The 16923-nt window shown below is 33.8% G+C and overlaps 2 protein-coding genes across 3 annotated transcripts; both read right to left on the bottom strand.

Moving 5' to 3' along the window:
* Nucleotides 1–590: 590 nt before the first annotated feature.
* On the bottom strand, nt 591–8985 carry LOC141697774 (uncharacterized). 2 transcript variants are annotated; one of them, XM_074502319.1, is made up of 4 exons: nt 8864–8985; nt 6168–6603; nt 3231–5118; nt 591–984 (listed from the first exon to the last, which is right to left on the bottom strand). In XM_074502319.1, the coding sequence occupies exons 2-4, from the start codon at nt 6512–6514 to the stop codon at nt 973–975; spliced, it is 2247 nt and encodes a 748-aa protein (XP_074358420.1). In that variant the 5' UTR covers nt 6515–6603; nt 8864–8985; the 3' UTR covers nt 591–972. The 2 variants fall into 2 exon arrangements, with proteins under 2 accessions (XP_074358420.1, XP_074358419.1); XM_074502318.1 differs by having other exon boundaries at nt 3235–5118.
* A 1127-nt stretch (nt 8986–10112) lies between these two features.
* LOC141697481 (hydroxyproline O-arabinosyltransferase 1) lies at nt 10113–15724 on the bottom strand. Its single transcript, XM_074501886.1, has 8 exons — nt 15141–15724; nt 14007–14074; nt 13698–13899; nt 13504–13601; nt 13359–13428; nt 11915–11986; nt 11616–11729; nt 10113–10395 (listed from the first exon to the last, which is right to left on the bottom strand). The coding sequence occupies exons 1-8, from the start codon at nt 15558–15560 to the stop codon at nt 10333–10335; spliced, it is 1107 nt and encodes a 368-aa protein (XP_074357987.1). The 5' UTR covers nt 15561–15724; the 3' UTR covers nt 10113–10332.
* Between the last annotated feature and the right edge of the window lie 1199 nt (nt 15725–16923).

Genomic DNA, 16923 nt, shown 5'->3' with positions numbered 1-16923 from the left:
AATTAGCGTTTTTTAATATTTGAAATTATGTAAGGAAAAAAGGAGATGTTGGAGGAAACTAAAAACATTAATGTAATATAGAAATATAGTAATATTATGTCCTAATTTTTACTTCATGACGAATTTTTGCTTACTTCTTCCAAATTAGTGTAGTTCTATTATTAACAATTGAGAAGGGGTGTTTGAACACTCAGTTGAAATCTTAAAATCTAATTAAACCATCTCCAAGTTCAAATTTTATGATTACTTAAACAATCTAAATTGAATTACTCTTTTGCGCTAAACTTATCGATGCAAGAAGCTAATCAAATAAGAAGCTAATCAAATATTCTACTTTGTTTCTCTTCAAATCATATGTTCCTTGAATTTGTACATCGGATACTATATTGCAAAACAACTTCTTTAGTCATCTGACCATTTTGCTTCATCTTCGCATGCAATTTTATTACATACAGATTACTTATTGATGAACATTTCTGGAGATACTGTTCAAATTATTACTTGATCTAACTAATCAAGCAAATATGGAGAGCTACTTATGAGTTATGATTAAAGTTGAGCACCAAACACAGGTAGAGAGAAAAAGGAAGTGCATCAATTCACTGTTTTGCATATTCCTCTGGAAAATGTAACAAATCTTAAACAGTAAATAATAGTATAAGATTTTGATGTCATAAAAAAAATATCTTCAACAGCCCTATTCCAATTTTTAGTTCTAGTCTGCCAAGAAGGTTGAATGCAAAAATTCTGCATAACAACATCAATACCTGAGATGCATGTCATTGAGCGTCATTAGATAAAGTCTTCTGTGATTGACAAAGCTTTCAATAAGAAAAAATATTTCCTCCCTCCCCTACTTCAGACGGACTACATACAATGGGAAGAAACTAAGTATCACCTATATATTCCTCTCAACTTTCCTCTGTTGTCACATCTGATGAGGGAAAAGGACCTGATGATTCTTCACCATCTTCACTGACCTTGCTGCATGCAGAAGCAAAAAAAAAGGTCAGAACCATCACCAGAACTTAAATGGGAGGACTTCTGGTGACAAAAAAGGATTCAAGATCTACATGCAACAACACGTCTTTTAAGCAGAGAAATTAAAGTTCTGTAAGTATATGTAATACTTGGTGTGAGAAACATTATAAGACGAATTTCATCACATTATGCAATTTTTACGAAAAAGTACATCCAAGTTGATGCCAACTCCATCCACATGAACTACATGAATCTTTATCTTTTCTAATTGATTCAATCTTTTATTTGGCCCAGTTGTAATGTCTCTTTCCTTTCTTGGACCAAGATATTAAGTACCAGGGAATTGTAGTCAGACAGGGAGAAAATTTATATTTACTACATATAAGTGTATACGTAGAAAATTTGTTGAGAGAAGATAGACTGCAGGGAGCCAGAGGAAGAAAAAGAGAGAAGGTGCAAAGCATCATATCATAGCATTGCATCACCAATTACAGACTGGGATTTTGGAATCACCTATATGGACTAGAAGATTCTCGAAGTTGAGACTGGTACTTCAGTTACAGCCTACAGGACTGCCATCAACTAATACACCAGAAATGTCATTTTACTAGAAGCCAATGGAACAAACTAGAAGGCTAAGATTTAACTAGCTATAATATATTATAATGCATAGTCTAGCACCATTACATCTTACTATACCCTCAAATTACAGAAGTGCAGAACAGGTAGTTGTAGTGTTTTGCCATCTCTCCATTGTATATGATATTCTTGAGATATAGAAGAGAGAATCACCGAACTTGCACCATTTGGATGGACATGTCCCCAACTAGATAATTATGACTATACGAGGAAGTGAGTATTCTAAAGTAGTGGATGAAATCCTCATGCTTATCTAGTGCAAATATAGAGACAGTGTGAATCTCGAAAGCAATTAATGAGGACATTTGATAAAGCTTGATGGTCCCACTATACTCCACAACTAGAGTCCAAGGACCAAGTTCCTTAGAGGTGATGAGCACCAAGACCCTCCTCAGAGTCGGATGTTTTAAAGGAAAAAACACATAGAGCCATGCTCCGAAGCGGATACCTCGCATACTTATATGCCACATGTGTGGAAGAGTAGAACTCCAACAGAGTTCATGGTTGGGTTATGCTAATAACAAGAAACTAAGAAATGATACTTATAGAGAACAATACGCTTAAGGGTGAATTTTGCAAAAAACTGAGGTTGCAAGGTTTTGTATAACAAAATTACAGGGTTATATACTTATATTAGAATATAAGTGTAACTTGAGTTATGTTGACTTTTATAAGTGGATGATTTGGGTAGGTTCAATATTTTGGATGCATAAATAAGTATAACATGGTGTTCATAATCCTTTCAACCGATCCCATTATCAGGAATGATTTGCAAATTAAAAATAATTTGTATCAGTGAGCAATAGGAGATGTCATCAGCCTCAAATCTTATGTAAGATCCCTAAATATCAGATCAGATGTAATTGTTAAAATACTACCTCCAAAATCAGTAAATGAGTAGGTTCAATGTTATTAAGTTACACAAATCATGGAAATTTTCTACAGCTGAGCCAAAAATTACTAATTTACTATTACGTTCTAGCATGTTACGCGAAGGTTATAGTAGTAATGTATCAAGGGTATACAAAGAATTGTGATCCCCTCATACACCAAGTTCAATTAACTAAAAGATTCACTCTTTCAATACTCCAATGACATGATATTTAGGTCAAGGGTGCCTAGAACTTAGAAGCCTTTGCAAAAAACAAGACAAAATACAAACCATTACAATCTAATTACCAAATCAGTTGCATCAACCTGAAATATTTAAAATGATGATAACCCTATTCCACCTTCTTATAGAATAAAAATCTTATTGTATACAATCCAGTTTCTTGTTCCCACAGAAACAACACAGTTACTATTTCTATTCAATTCCTAAGCTCCAGTTTCCACACGTTACCTTTCACTTCTAGATGGACACTGCGGACAAATCTAATCACCTCTAAGATGTTACAAGCTAAAATTTTACGATAGTACAACACAATTATTTTTTTATGTATCACCAGCTTTTGGATTAGAGACAGTAATTGATTGATAAATATGAAAATAAACTTGTTAATGCATATATTTGATGAGTTTATAACTTGTCAGTATATTAGACTCATAGGGACCAAGGCCAAAAACTTAATATAAAATTTTGAAATAAAACTGTTTCTCATAAAAAAAACCAACCTGCATGCTCTCTTGTTGTGACCAAGGCCTTTGCACTTGCTACACTGGAGTGTGCGTCTAATTATATCAAATGTTCCATCCCGCTTCCTCCTCTTTCCAACCTTTGGACTTGGACTTTTAGTTGGTGGAGGAGTTACAATAAAAGTTGTCTCTGTTGGTTCACCCATCACTGGTCCCTCTACATTAGGTATTGGATTGATCGACTCTGAATATGTTGCACGGTAACTCTCAGCAGTAAAGTATCCCGAGCAATAATCATAGGGACTCCTATCAAGAAGTACAATAACAGCAATGGCGTGGCAGCATGGCAACCCAGTAATCTGCCAATTTTTGCAGCTACAGTCCCAGTGCTCTATGTTAACTATGTCAACAGAATCACTTCTAACTTCAAATGTGCCATCATGTAACTGAGATACTTGAAAAGAGCTTGCTTTTGAAATCTCATTCTTTAATTTTTCTTCCATAGATAGTGTTAGCTTCGTTTCCCACTGACTAGAATCAACCCTACGTCTATAGAATAGCTCCATCAGCTTACCTCGTAATGCATCAACCATCTGAGTAATAGGCAATTCCTTTGCATCTGATACCCAACTGTAAAAGGATTGCCCAAAATCAGATGACACATGACCATACCTTGCTCCTCCAAAAAAAGCGGTTGCCCAGTGATCTGGCTCACTACGTATGACCCAATTGTAAGCTTCAGGAGATATAGCTTTCAAGTTTTCAGTGCATCGCTCAAAAGCATCAAGTTTTGGTGCACTAGCAGCAGCATACAGATCCTGAACCATAAGACGTCTGGCTTCATAAGAAAATGGCTCTTTCAAATCTTGGTTAAGTTTCTCAGCAATATGACGTATACAATATCCATGGTAGGCTCCTCCACCAAAGATTTCACGCAACGACTCTACTAAACCCTTCTGAAAATCTGCTATGAATGTGATTTGTTGTGGTGTTGAGGCTATGTCTTTTAAGTGGGATAGAAACCAATGCCAGTTGTCATCAGTCTCGTCATCAACTACAGCAAAAGCCACAGGAAATAGAGCATCATCGCCATCTGCTGCTGTAGCAGATAGCAATATCCCCTTGTACTTTGAGTTCAGAGGTGTACTGTCAAGGAAAAGCAGAGGACGGCACCCTTGTCTAAAACCAGAAATTGAGGCATAAAATGAAACAAATAGACGATGAAAGCTCGAATCCTCCTTGGTAGTGAATGTAGCAACGCTACCTGGATTGGTTTCCACTATCTTCTCACAGAAAAGAGGTAGTTGACTGTATGCCTCTCTATAAGAACCATGCAGTTTCTCCCTTGCACGTCCTTTTGCCCGGTATGCCTGAGAATAGTTCAAATCAATTCCATATTCCCGTTTGATATCACTGACAATATCTCTGGTCTTGTAATTTGGAGAAACTTTTAACTTCTCCTTGATTATATTTCCAACCCAGTCCCTTGCTACCCGATGCCTGGCTCTTACGGCTACTCCTTCACATGTATGTGTAGAATTCATTTTCTTTATACAGAATAACTGTGTGCCAGATACCATTGATGCCCATATACGCCATGGGCAGCCTTCTGCTTTGCATTTAACAGCTACACGCTGACAATCATTCTTGATAAATTTGTAAGTAAATCCATGTGCAATGGAGTATTTATGCAGAGCTTCACGAAACTCAGTGAAGTCTGAAAATCTTTGGTCGACACCCGTGATAATATTTTCCCACTGCAATACAGCATTGCGACAATTTTCATCAGTGATATCACTAACTTCTGTGCTTGGCGTTGACCCATTTGTTATGACCATTTCGATATCAGTTGTATCATCAGCTACAGCAATAATAGATCGTTCATGTGAAACAGCCATGAGTTCTGTGGTTGCCCTACTTGAACTGCATGATTGATTGGTTCCATAAGTTACACAAATTGGTGCATGCCAGGCTTTTCATCCTCTAAAATATTAAATTTACCTATATCCTATGTAGACACTAAATTATGTAAAAAAAATTTGTTAATGATGTACATACTATATACATAAATTAATTAACAGTACTTACCAAATGTTTATTCACACATACTTATGTATAGTATAATGTATAAACATAAAAATATGCATTTCTGGATTAATTATTAATAACAAGATATACACAATCAGATGATAGATACAATATCCACACAATTAGACACCCTCTTCAAATAGAAGTATTAATTAACAATTTTTATTCAGATTTTGTTACACGAAGTTAATAATAATAGTTATAATATCCACAATTATTAATTTATCTAACTAATAAAAACTTTTTAAAAAATACATATATTTAATTACAAACTGTCAAAATTTAAAATTTTAATATAAGCAATTGAAAAATTAAAAATATGTGATATTCATGAGCAATTAACTAATGTAAAAAAATTTATTTAAACAGATGCATAAAATATTCTTTCCTAGTTATAGAAATGCATGGAAAATATCAAAAGCTTCACCGGCCATAAACAATTTAGCAATATCATAAAAATTATTTATATATATTTAATTGTATTCTATTTATATCTCTTTAAATATAGTAACTCAAAGTATTTAACAAATTTGTTCATATGTTTGTCCATTCTACACTTCCTCATAATTTCTATAGCACACAACCAATGCACTATGGAGCTTCGTTACCCGGACTCTGAAGGGAGTGTCCACATGGATACATGTCCAAGTGCCGGACTCAACAACATTTTGAAAATTTCACATGTTTTTGACTCAATATAAGAGTCCAAGTGTACATACCCATGTCATGTCTGAGTGTCAAGTGTCCGACATAGGTACTTGAGGCAAAATGGAGAGTCCAGGTAACAGAGCTTCGGAGGGAATATGAGTAGTTATAAAAACTAATTTCCCAGTACTGTAAACATGCCAATATTTAACACATCTAGAGCATCAGATTGCATATACCTAATCACAGGCGTGTTTACCACATCTCGAGCAGCACCTTCCTTGAGCAAAATAAACACCTCGACTTGGCCAGACTCCTCATAGAAATTTACCATGCGCTGGAGATCCTTCTCTCTGGATATCGTGATGAGTGTCTTTTTGTTCCCAGGAAGAAAGTACTTGATTAACATGCTATCAACATGATACTCGAACATCTCAGCTAATTCTTGCTTAAATTGGCTCAACTTGGATTGCTCATCAAGATCAACTGCATAAGCTTCTCCCCCTATATAAGACATTGAATCATCCTTCCCCACCTCAAAACCACCCCCAGACTGACATATAGCTATGACTTTCTTTGGTGCCATCTTTCAGGCAGTAAAGTCAAGAACAGTACAGGTATCTAGTGAACTGAATTCAGAAACTTGTGCGAAGAAATATTCTCGTCAAACTGGACCTACGAATTTTAGCCCATACACATGTTAACAGAGAATCTTAAATCCAAACAAGAACTGAAAAAAAAGAGGTAACAATCAAATCTCTAGAAAGTATGATTATCAAGAGAAAAACGGGTAAAGTACAACTTTAACCATTTTTTAATAAATATTAACAAAAATAACCGATTTCAGAATTTCGGTCAACTATAGCTGATCGAATGCGCAAGTCACAGAGGGGTATTACATAATACGCAATCTGGAGTGGGCTATTATATTCATTTTTAACCTGTTACGCAAATCACAACGAAGTATTGTGAATAAATATTATTTAATAATACTGATTACGCATTATCTAATGGAGTAATTAATAAATATTAATAATATACCCCCTACTCATAATTGCGTATCATGATATTTTCAAATTCTAACTTAGATGACAGATTGGGATACATCAGCCAAGTATGGTAAAGTTACTCGATTACTGTGAGCATATAATTTTATGCTTTATATTTTATATTATTTAATATAAGTTAGGTAAGATGGTGGCCGAATTTCTAAGTCCTGGATTAGTTTTCTGTTACGCAGTTTGCAGTGGCAGATAGAAACGGCCATATTTGGCCAACTTTTACAAACCGGTTATTTGTTGTACAATTTTACAATAAATAGGCTAATTGTGTCAATTTTTCGAGAAAAAACTTAACATCTCTGAAGGAAAAACTCTGGTCTGAATACGAAAATGTTAGTTAATATCTTATCTCTTGTAAAACAGAATGATATAATCTTTTTGTAAAGCATTTACACCACACTTAACATCCAGTTTTTCTGGCACGGAATACTAAAACATTTAAAATCCACAATTATGATTTATAAATATCTACTTCCGATGCATGGACACTCTCTTAATAATCCTATTCCAACTACACTAATATAATAATAAAATTGTGGTACAGTCTAAACTTTATCTAATTACTGTCCTCACTTTAATTTGTTAATCATCCTCGATACGCCTTTTGTATATAAGTAATGGTTTAAGTATTTCTTTTCCACATGTTTTGGAAGTTGTCCATTTACGTTGTGTAGGGTTGGATGGTACGAAATGGAGGTGAGCAAGGAGTGAAATGTGTAAATAGGAAAAATTGAAGGTGTGGAATTGGAGGAGAATAGTGAAAGACATAAATAGGAACAAGGAAGAAGTATATTATAGAATGTAATTTTACTTTATTTTCAACATTATGCATTAAAAAGATTGGACCAAATGACATAAATACTTACATTTATAGTAAGAGCAAGTCCAACAATGTCCTACTAGATGCCTTATAAATATAATAAAATATAATGTCCTAGTGATTTAAGACATGATTTTTGCATATTAACTCCAACTATATGCTTTATAATGGCGCCCTATTATTAGTATAATATTATATTTGAATTAAAATTGGAGGGAAAAGAAAAGATGAGAGAGAAGAGATGTGTAAAAAGAGAGGGAAAGAAATTTTTTATTGATATAAAATAAATAGGGCATGCCTAGTGATACCTTAAAAATGAGGCATTTGATAAATGTCCTAGTGTTTTAAGGCACCACTAGGACATTGTTGGAGCAATCATTTAAACAAAATGCCTTATATTCTAGTTTAGGACATGAGTTTAGGGCATTGTTGGACTTGCTCTAAAGGACACAAGTGATAGAAAGTAAATCGGGAGAACTAAATTCCAAGTTAAACTTGTGGAAACATGTTGGGATCACACCATTCCAACTCACTGAAACCGTTCGTTTTGTCTGGCTCACAGTTCCAATGATGTATTAATAAATAAACGCTGTGGACAAAGCAGATATGAGTATATTTAGCTTGCGTTTTACGTTTAAGCCTTGAAAAGGCTACGCTTGACACTGGTACATTTTGCACGAACATTATATTCGGATTTTATAGTCCTCCCACGTAAACTGTAAACACCACCCCATATCCCCACCCCACACGCATCTAACAGTTTCCGAAAAAATCAACAACAATAGTAATTAAAAAACCTCATTTTATATTCCCTACAATCAGTTTGCAATGATCATCTTTGTTATGTTTACACAAATTATATGTAGCTAGACTAATTATACATAAAAACAGAGATAACATAACACAATGCAGTTAAATAAATTGAAGCTAATAATCAGTAATTAAAACAAGCCCTAGTTTTACACTTGTACTAATTCAAAATTAAACTCAAATTAAAAATATCGATACCAATTAACTAAGCTCGAAACTTATTGAATTGGAGAAAGAATTATACCTCAGACGGCCGTACTGAACTGAGTCGAATCGGCAACCATTTTCGCCTGAAGAGAAGACAACTCGGGATCGACTAATTTTTTGCACACCGTATATATTCTGCATACCGTGAGGGTTTTTCCAAAAATATTCAAAATTTGCAAATTTTTTCCAAAAATATTTATAAAAATACGTTCCGCAATTTTGAAATCATTTTGCAAACATATCTTTAACTTGAATTTTGAAAAATATTTATAAAAATACATTTTGCAGGTTTATAACTATATTGGCAATATAATTTATAACTGAAAATATAATATACAATACAACCCGAAATGCAAACGGTTGCATAATCCAAAATAAATGTAACATATTATGCAATATCGTATTTTTGTAAATATTTTCAGAATAAAATAGTATTTTTGTAAAAAAATTCAGGAGTTTGTAAGTTCGCAAATAATTTTATAAAATATTTTTGATAAATCTCTTTTAAATAGTTAACGAAATAATATGAAGTGTATTTATCTTATAATGAAAGTTATAAATTGTATTTTTATTATTTTCGACAAGACATGTTTCTCATGAATATGGTTGACGGAAATTTTAAAGTATACATAATTACATTTAATTTATTCTTAATGAGATGTTAACGGGAATAAGAACCCCGTCTCTCTTTCACCCTATTAGGCTATTATTGAACCTTTCATTCGATTCGGATTTCCTACCATAATCCTAATGTGTTAAAAAGGATGTTTCAAGATATTAACAAAAACTATTCTAATAAGAGTTGTATTTTTGTCATTAACCACGTATTAATAATCTATAGATGTAAACATGATGTTCCTAATCGTTTTTATCATTATATATTATAACTTATAATTTTAATAATATATTGCTTGTAGGATTGGATCTTATATTACTTAAATAATAATTTTTAAAATTACATCTAAAGATTCTTATCAATTTGGTTGACGGTTATAGATTGAGTGACAAATGAATAACTAAATTTCTAAATTTTTAATGTTTCATCTTTAAAATAATAATATAGATAGATAAATAGTATTACAAGTTTTTGTCAAACATACTATATGTTTTTTAACCATTAAAAGTCCTTGCTCCATGGGAAACAATACATTAACATTAGAAAATACGAAAGTCTAGAAAATGATCATCATATGTATTAACAATAAAAAGATAATTAACTGGTGTTCAGTGCAATTTAAAGTATATGCAAAATTCACTTAGATTTCCTAATGTTCCTGCAGAACATATGAACACGCCAATATAGTTCGACTTGAAAGTAATATAAGCTAGTTAAAGAAAACGGTATACACTTTATAATTTGTAGATACAGGCATCGACGATCCCAGATCATGAGTGAGAATGTAAGCTACAAACAATGATCCCTTGTTACACATAAACCTAGTTGAAGTGGTATAATTACACAAAAAAATTGTAAAAGCTCAAACCGCATCCGTGCATTAGCCCATTTTACGATTCGCCCCAGTTGGGAATATTGGCAGTGGCTTCGTTCACCATTTTCACCAGAGTAACCTGCCATGTCAATAAATAGATAAGTAGGACAGCGTCAACCATTTTGATTAGGCAAGGTTTCCAAATGCAGCAGCTAGAAACAAGTATATGATATAGGTTCCACCACTTGGGTAGACGTTCTGTAAGTACTCATACAAAGTGCAATGGATGTCACTTCCCTAGGCCATGGATTCTAATGATCACCCATATGAAATAATAAAAAAGACTTCTTTATCATAATTTCTAAAAATGCTTTGGTTAGTGCGCTAGCCAGATTACTATACAGGGTACTGTAATTCAAATATGAAGTCCAACTGTCCACATTAATTTTTTAGGATGAGCACGTTAAATTCATATCTAAATAAAGAAATAGAAATCCTTTTTTCACAATATTTGCATTGAGAGAATAGAGGCATGTCATTAATAAGAGATTCAGTTTCTATACAGTTCTTAATGTAAAGTAGAGAAAGATGTTTTGGCACCAAACAGAACCAAGTGTCTAATACTTGTACCTGACTCTGACTCCATATAGCTTGGCATCAGACACTTGACACTACTAACGTACGAGGTAATCTTATATATGTTACAATCTACACTGTACACAACAATGAGTTCACGAGATCTTACTAGGGAACTAATGGAAAAAATAAAAAAAGAAGTCCATTTAGCCATAAACAGCTAGCAGCAAATGTTATAATGCTCTATGCAATTACTCGAAGACAAAGAAAGCAGCAAGAGAAACAGCTAATGACAAACTGAAAATGTACAACCAGTCTATTGTTGTATAGAGAAGCCTCAGAAACACGAGAATGATGACTTCTAACAACAATGAGTTTACAAGATCTTAATGGCTGGGAACTAATGGAAAAAGAAAAGTCCATCTAGAATTTACCAGCTATCAGCTAAGATAATAATGCTTTATGCTTCTACGCAACAGACAGAAAGAAAGCAGCTAATAACAAACTGAACATGTACTATTAGTCTAGGGTTGTCTAGAGAAGCTTCAGAAAGACAAGAATGATGACTTTAGTCTTTAAACAACAATGAGTTAACAAAATCTTACTAGTCGGGAACTAATGGCCAAAGAAAAGTCCATCTAGCAATAATCAGCTATCAGCAAAAGTAATGATGCTCTATGCTTCTACTCACAGATAAAAAGAAAGCATTTTTTTAACAAAAAAATGTACTATTAGTGTAGCATTATATGGAAGAAGCCTCTAAGCACATGAATGATGACTTACAACACTTTCTGGCACACCAGGAGGAGGCATTGGGAGGTTCCTCGGAGGCCAAGTGGCAGTATAAGATCTTTTGTCAAATCTCCACTCACCGATCTTTCCGTATGTCAATTTACCCTGGATATTACGGAATAATGATGTTATCACATGCCAGGAAAAAAATCATAAAAAGATATCTCAAACACAACTACTCACCCTCTCTGACTCGTAAAAAGTTTTCTTTGATCTAAAATAAGTGCAGGTTTTTAAAAAACTAATAAGATCCACAGGACAGCTAGAAAACATCAGTGAAAAGTGAATACCTTCATATCATAGTCGCAGCCGTATGTGTAATGAATAATATACTTGTTTCCAATCTCTGTATCCCAGGGAGGCTGTTAATGTTTGTAACACAAATGAAGTACAGAATTAGCGTAAATTATCTGCTTACAATTATAACATGCAACATAAAAACATGAATCAGTTAGCAACTATAACACACTATAGAAAAGATGTCCGCATATGTGCATACAGGAGTTAGCACAAACTTTTCTGAAAGAAGTCTGGAAAAATATTTATAATTTAATGTTGATTCTGGTCATCAAAAATAAAATATAATATACTAATTGAACACCTATTTTTCCTATCCACTTATTTTATCAATATAAATAGATGAAATAGGACCACCTTCTGACCTCCCCTCCCCCTTAAATCCACATCCCCAATATATAATTATGAAGATGATCATAACAAATCAAGCCTTTTCTCCCAGAAAACAAATATAATAAATTTGATATTAATGTGGAAACTGTCATAAAACAAAAGGATAAACACGAGAAGTTTATCTTCCTGTAAGAAAATCTAAGAAATTGGACATACTAACATACAAGATAAGTGTGTTTCGTTATACAAATGTTTATCTCTATATCCTGTTTCTGTTTTTATAGGTTGTCAAAAGAGTGTCGATCAAGTTTCCTTTATATTCATACATGTCAATATCAAAATTTACATGGGGTCAAGCTCAGAGAATCCCGAATTCTGACCAACAAGACCAAGAAATGTACAGCAGGAAATATATTGAATACATTTCCTTTCCTCACAGGTATGGGGTTTCTCCTTTGTCTTTAAGTTAAATATGATATGATGTGCATGAAGCTGGAAAGCAGACTGCTCAATGAAGGTATCAGGACTGGAAAAAGGTAACAATGTGACGAGCAGCACGCATACACAACATCTCTTATGCTGATTAAACTAGAAGAACACCCAGCACCAGGAATGTTTGAAATTATACATACTCGGTTTTGCAGTTACGTTTACTTGTGAAGTTGTACACTTCAGATATGTGAAAATTGTGAAAAGATAGTACATATAAAAGACAGATTAGGAGAAATATAAGATATGTAATACTTTTAATTTCGAGAAATTTTATTACTATTCAGTGAAGAGTAATAACAAACTAGTTTTTAGCACTCTTTAAAATGAGCTTAAATATGCTAGGACAACTTATCATCTCATTATGAAGAGCAGAAGAGGTAAAATACTCATTATTCCTTTCAAACAACACATGCAAACATACGAAAGAAACAAGGTGATTTACCCATGTAAGCATCTTTGTAATTAGTCCCTTAATTAAAAAAAAACCCGATGTTCATGTTGCAACAACCCTATGGAGATCTCTCATTTTTAGCTAATTTACAATGGGACCCTAGAACAACAAATGATATTTAATTATCCACAAATAACATTAAAAATGAAAACATGAACAACCTGAAGCATAAAGTCCTTGTATAAGATGTTACCCACGCCATGCAGAGCTGATGACACAGCATATGCATACCTGCATAATACTGTGTAAGATAAAGAATGTAAAATAGAAGAATATTATGGGTTCCCAAAGTTTATGTACAATTACATCTCAAGAACCCAGCCAAAAGCTTTGTCTGCATCAGGATCGTTCTTCATTGCCAAGGAAACATTCATCCAAGTTGGAGCAATTTTTTTAAGAGCTTCCTACACGATTCACGACAAAAAAAATAAATAAACAAACGTACATGTATAATAAAGTAAAAAAGGAGGCCGTGTGATGATATTACAGTTTATATGTACCTTCCCAACAATAACAGGAGAATTTCCTATGGGATCAATGTTGGTAATTGGTCCCTTTTCTTCAGGGAAGAACTTTCGGAGAATGGTCTCTTGCTTTGTTGGTTCAATATAAAAGAAAGGGAAAGCAGCTCCTAGGCCATCTTTAGATAAATTTGGTATGGGCTTTACTATAATGTGATCTGGCTCTGACATCAAGATGTAGCTGCATGAAATTGAATAGTGGTTTTAATGATACAAATTTATCAAAGAGAAGAGAAGGCCAAGCAAAAATCGCTAGAGGCGAAACTGTTTCTCTAGGTGGTTGCTTACTCTTCCTCAATATTTGCCTGTTGTAGCCATTGTACAAAAGCCCAAGGTCTATTGAGAACAATATAACCCTGTAATGAAGATATAAATTCATATTAGATTTAAAAACAGTTCACACAAAATTTGGTAAAATCTACCAGGCAAAATCCTTTCCATTATAATAGTTTTGCATAATTGCATTATAAGTTTTGTTGAGATATTAGTGACGACAAAGGACAACTCAAAATATCAATATGAGAATGTTGGTATACCAACATAAAGACTAAGGGCACAAATTTAGAGTACATAAGTTCATGAACTTAGTACATCTACATAGATGAACTCATTATCATTTCAATAATAATAAATAGAGATCAGAGTTAACTGGACCTTTCATTTTTCGCACTAAACATTTTCACTCTAAATCCTAAGAACAACTATCCACAACTTCTTTGAACACAAGTCAACCCTGGAATACAGTTGTAACATGTCTTCGGGGCAAAAGTAGCTAATTTCACAATTATAAAAAGGATTGAGATAATATAACCCATATAAAGATAATACTCAGGAACTTAAACATCAACGAAACTGTTATCGCATATATATTATGTAATCATGCAAACAAGGCTCTAAATTGTCCATTGTAAAATTCAAGCTCAAAATTTATGGTCCAGTCGAGTTTTTGAGCCGAAATAAAGCTTATTGAACTTATGTGAAGCCAAGATTCGAGCTCAAAATTTATGGTCTGGTCGAGTTTGAGCCCGAACTTTTCAATCAAACCTTAAAGTCTGGAAATTCGGCTCCGCTCATTTACACCCCTAGTATATACATCAGGAATTATATAGTGATAAACAAGAAAAGTTAACACTAGTCAGTATTCCCAAAGTTCTGTCCTAAATCAACAAGCAATTCAATTGTAAAACACAATACGATCAAATATCACTTATGAAGGATGTTCCCTGGACTTTATCGAAACTGTTGCTTTACATAAGGCCAAACACATTTTCTTCTAATGAACTAAATCAACCCCTCTTTCCAAGTTCACATCTTTTTCGCATTTTAACTTAAACCCTTAAAAAAATATCCTATACAAAACCAAAATTCAGCTAAAGAAACAAATACCCAAATTAAAAAACACATTTAAAATTACAAAAATACCTGATCCATGCCATCTTTAAGTGGCTGAGCAACAAAAGTAGGGATCTCATCCATCAAACCATCAGCTTTCCCAGAATGCAAAATCCTCGTAAACCCACCCATATCAGACCCATGTTCATCCTTAAACTTCTTAAACCAATAATACATAATTCTTGTTTGCCAAGTATTATAAACACCATCAGAAGCAGTAACAGCTGTATGAAACAGTCTCTTTTTCTTGATTTCTGGGTCTAATTGTTTGTCCACTGGCATTTTAATAACTGGGTCTTGGGGAAACACAAGCCCAGTTCTTGATTTGAGGTTTGATGGGCCTGGGAAGTCTTGTTTGAGTGGAGCATTGGCTGATATGATTACGTTGTAGGTGATTAGTGCTACTGAGAAGGTTGTGATTAGAGTGAAGAAGATGTTGCCACACCCCATTTTTGATTTGATTGGTTTGGTTAGGTTAGAACATTTGGGTTTGAAGGAGGGGAGTTGAGAAAGTCGTTGTTTGTAAGCTGTTTGATTGTTTGTTTGTTTTTTTGTGCGACAGAGAGAGGGAGTTGTTGAAGAAGATGGCTAATTGACTCGTTTTAGAGGGTGGTACTCTGTATTCTATTGTTTGTTTATATATTTGGATTCGTTTGTAATTTTTGTTATTTTATTTATTTATTTTTTCGGTGTCGCGTACTTGCTTATTTTTTTCAAAATTTATAAAACTCGGAAATAAGTTATATTTGGCAAAATCTCTAAAATTTGAGTACTTGGTTAATTTATGTTTTTAACATTTGAGTACTTAATTGAGTACAAGCTTATATATAAGTACGTTTATTTATGATTTTTAATTTCCGAATACTCATTTTTTCAAATCAATCGAGTTTTGAAACCTTGATTTTTTTAAAACATCTGTAATATTAAAATTTAATGAGGTTATGTTTATCTGTAATATAGGCCCCGTTCATTCAATCGCTATATGAGATTCAACGAATCTTTTAAATAGATGATATATTATAGGAAAAACTTAATAAAACTTCGGGTATATACATAGTTGTTGTTGAGTTAGGTTAGAGCGGACTTAGTTTTTTTTTACGAGAAGGAATTACATTACTCAAATAAACCAGCCAACAAAATAGACTCCAATTCACTAGGAACCCTCCTATCGAATACTCGACAGGGAAAAGAACATGACTGTCTAGCTATATAGTGAGCCGCATATTAGCAGATTGTCTAATAAAAACACAAATCAATGTTTAGAGCTAAAATCATCAATCGACAGTTCATAATACTTTGGCCAAAAGAAGAACTCATATTGACATTACTCCTAATAGCTTGTACCACTGCCAGGCAATCTGTCTCAACCACTACTTCTCTTCATTCCCCTCCCTTCACCCAGCTCAACGCTTCCTTAACCGCAATGGACCTCTGCAAATTCTGGACGAACTGCTCCTTGATACAACTTTGCACGCCCCTGTATTATTTCTCCGTTGTCATTACGAGCTAATAATCCAATGCCATACTTAGAGCTCTCAGCGAAAATCGCAGCGTTGACTGTTATCTTGACTACATCCTTTTTAGGTTTCACCCAAGAAATTGCTCCATCACCATGTTCCACATCCCAGTATAGAGCCTTTGTTGACATTACTTGAGCGTTCTTCCATTCTGCAAGATACTGCTTTATCGAACCGACTACAAAATTCACTTCACCCTTTTTCTGGTTCCAGAGCATGTTATTTCTGGCCTGCCAAATACTCCAGCATAAGGTAACAATCTCCCCGTTCTCTTCTCTATCTGTTTGACTAAACAT

This window comes from Apium graveolens, chromosome 11 (genome assembly GCF_009905375.1).
Source record: "Apium graveolens cultivar Ventura chromosome 11, ASM990537v1, whole genome shotgun sequence".
Classification (NCBI taxonomy): domain Eukaryota; kingdom Viridiplantae; phylum Streptophyta; class Magnoliopsida; order Apiales; family Apiaceae; genus Apium; species Apium graveolens.
The sequence above is the reverse complement of the archived record's forward strand: the minus strand, read 5'-3'. Positions and strand labels throughout refer to the sequence as shown.

Coding starts and splice junctions, on each gene's coding strand:
- LOC141697774 (XM_074502318.1), bottom strand. CDS start 6,514: ATGGCACCAAAGAAAGTCATAGCTATATGTCAGTCTGGGGGTGGTTTT. Junction 5,119..6,167: donor GTAAACACGCCTGTGATTAG/GTATATGCAATC, acceptor TCAATCATGCAG/TTCAAGTAGGGCAACCACAG. Junction 985..3,234: donor CACAACAAGAGAGCATGCAG/GTTGGTTTTTTT, acceptor TTCTGCATGCAG/CAAGGTCAGTGAAGATGGTG.
- LOC141697481 (XM_074501886.1), bottom strand. CDS start 15,560: ATGGGGTGTGGCAACATCTTCTTCACTCTAATCACAACCTTCTCAGTA. Junction 14,075..15,140: donor TTAAAGATGGCATGGATCAG/GTATTTTTGTAA, acceptor TCTTCATTACAG/GGTTATATTGTTCTCAATAG. Junction 10,396..11,615: donor CTGGTGTGCCAGAAAGTGTT/GTAAGTCATCAT, acceptor TTGACATGGCAG/GTTACTCTGGTGAAAATGGT.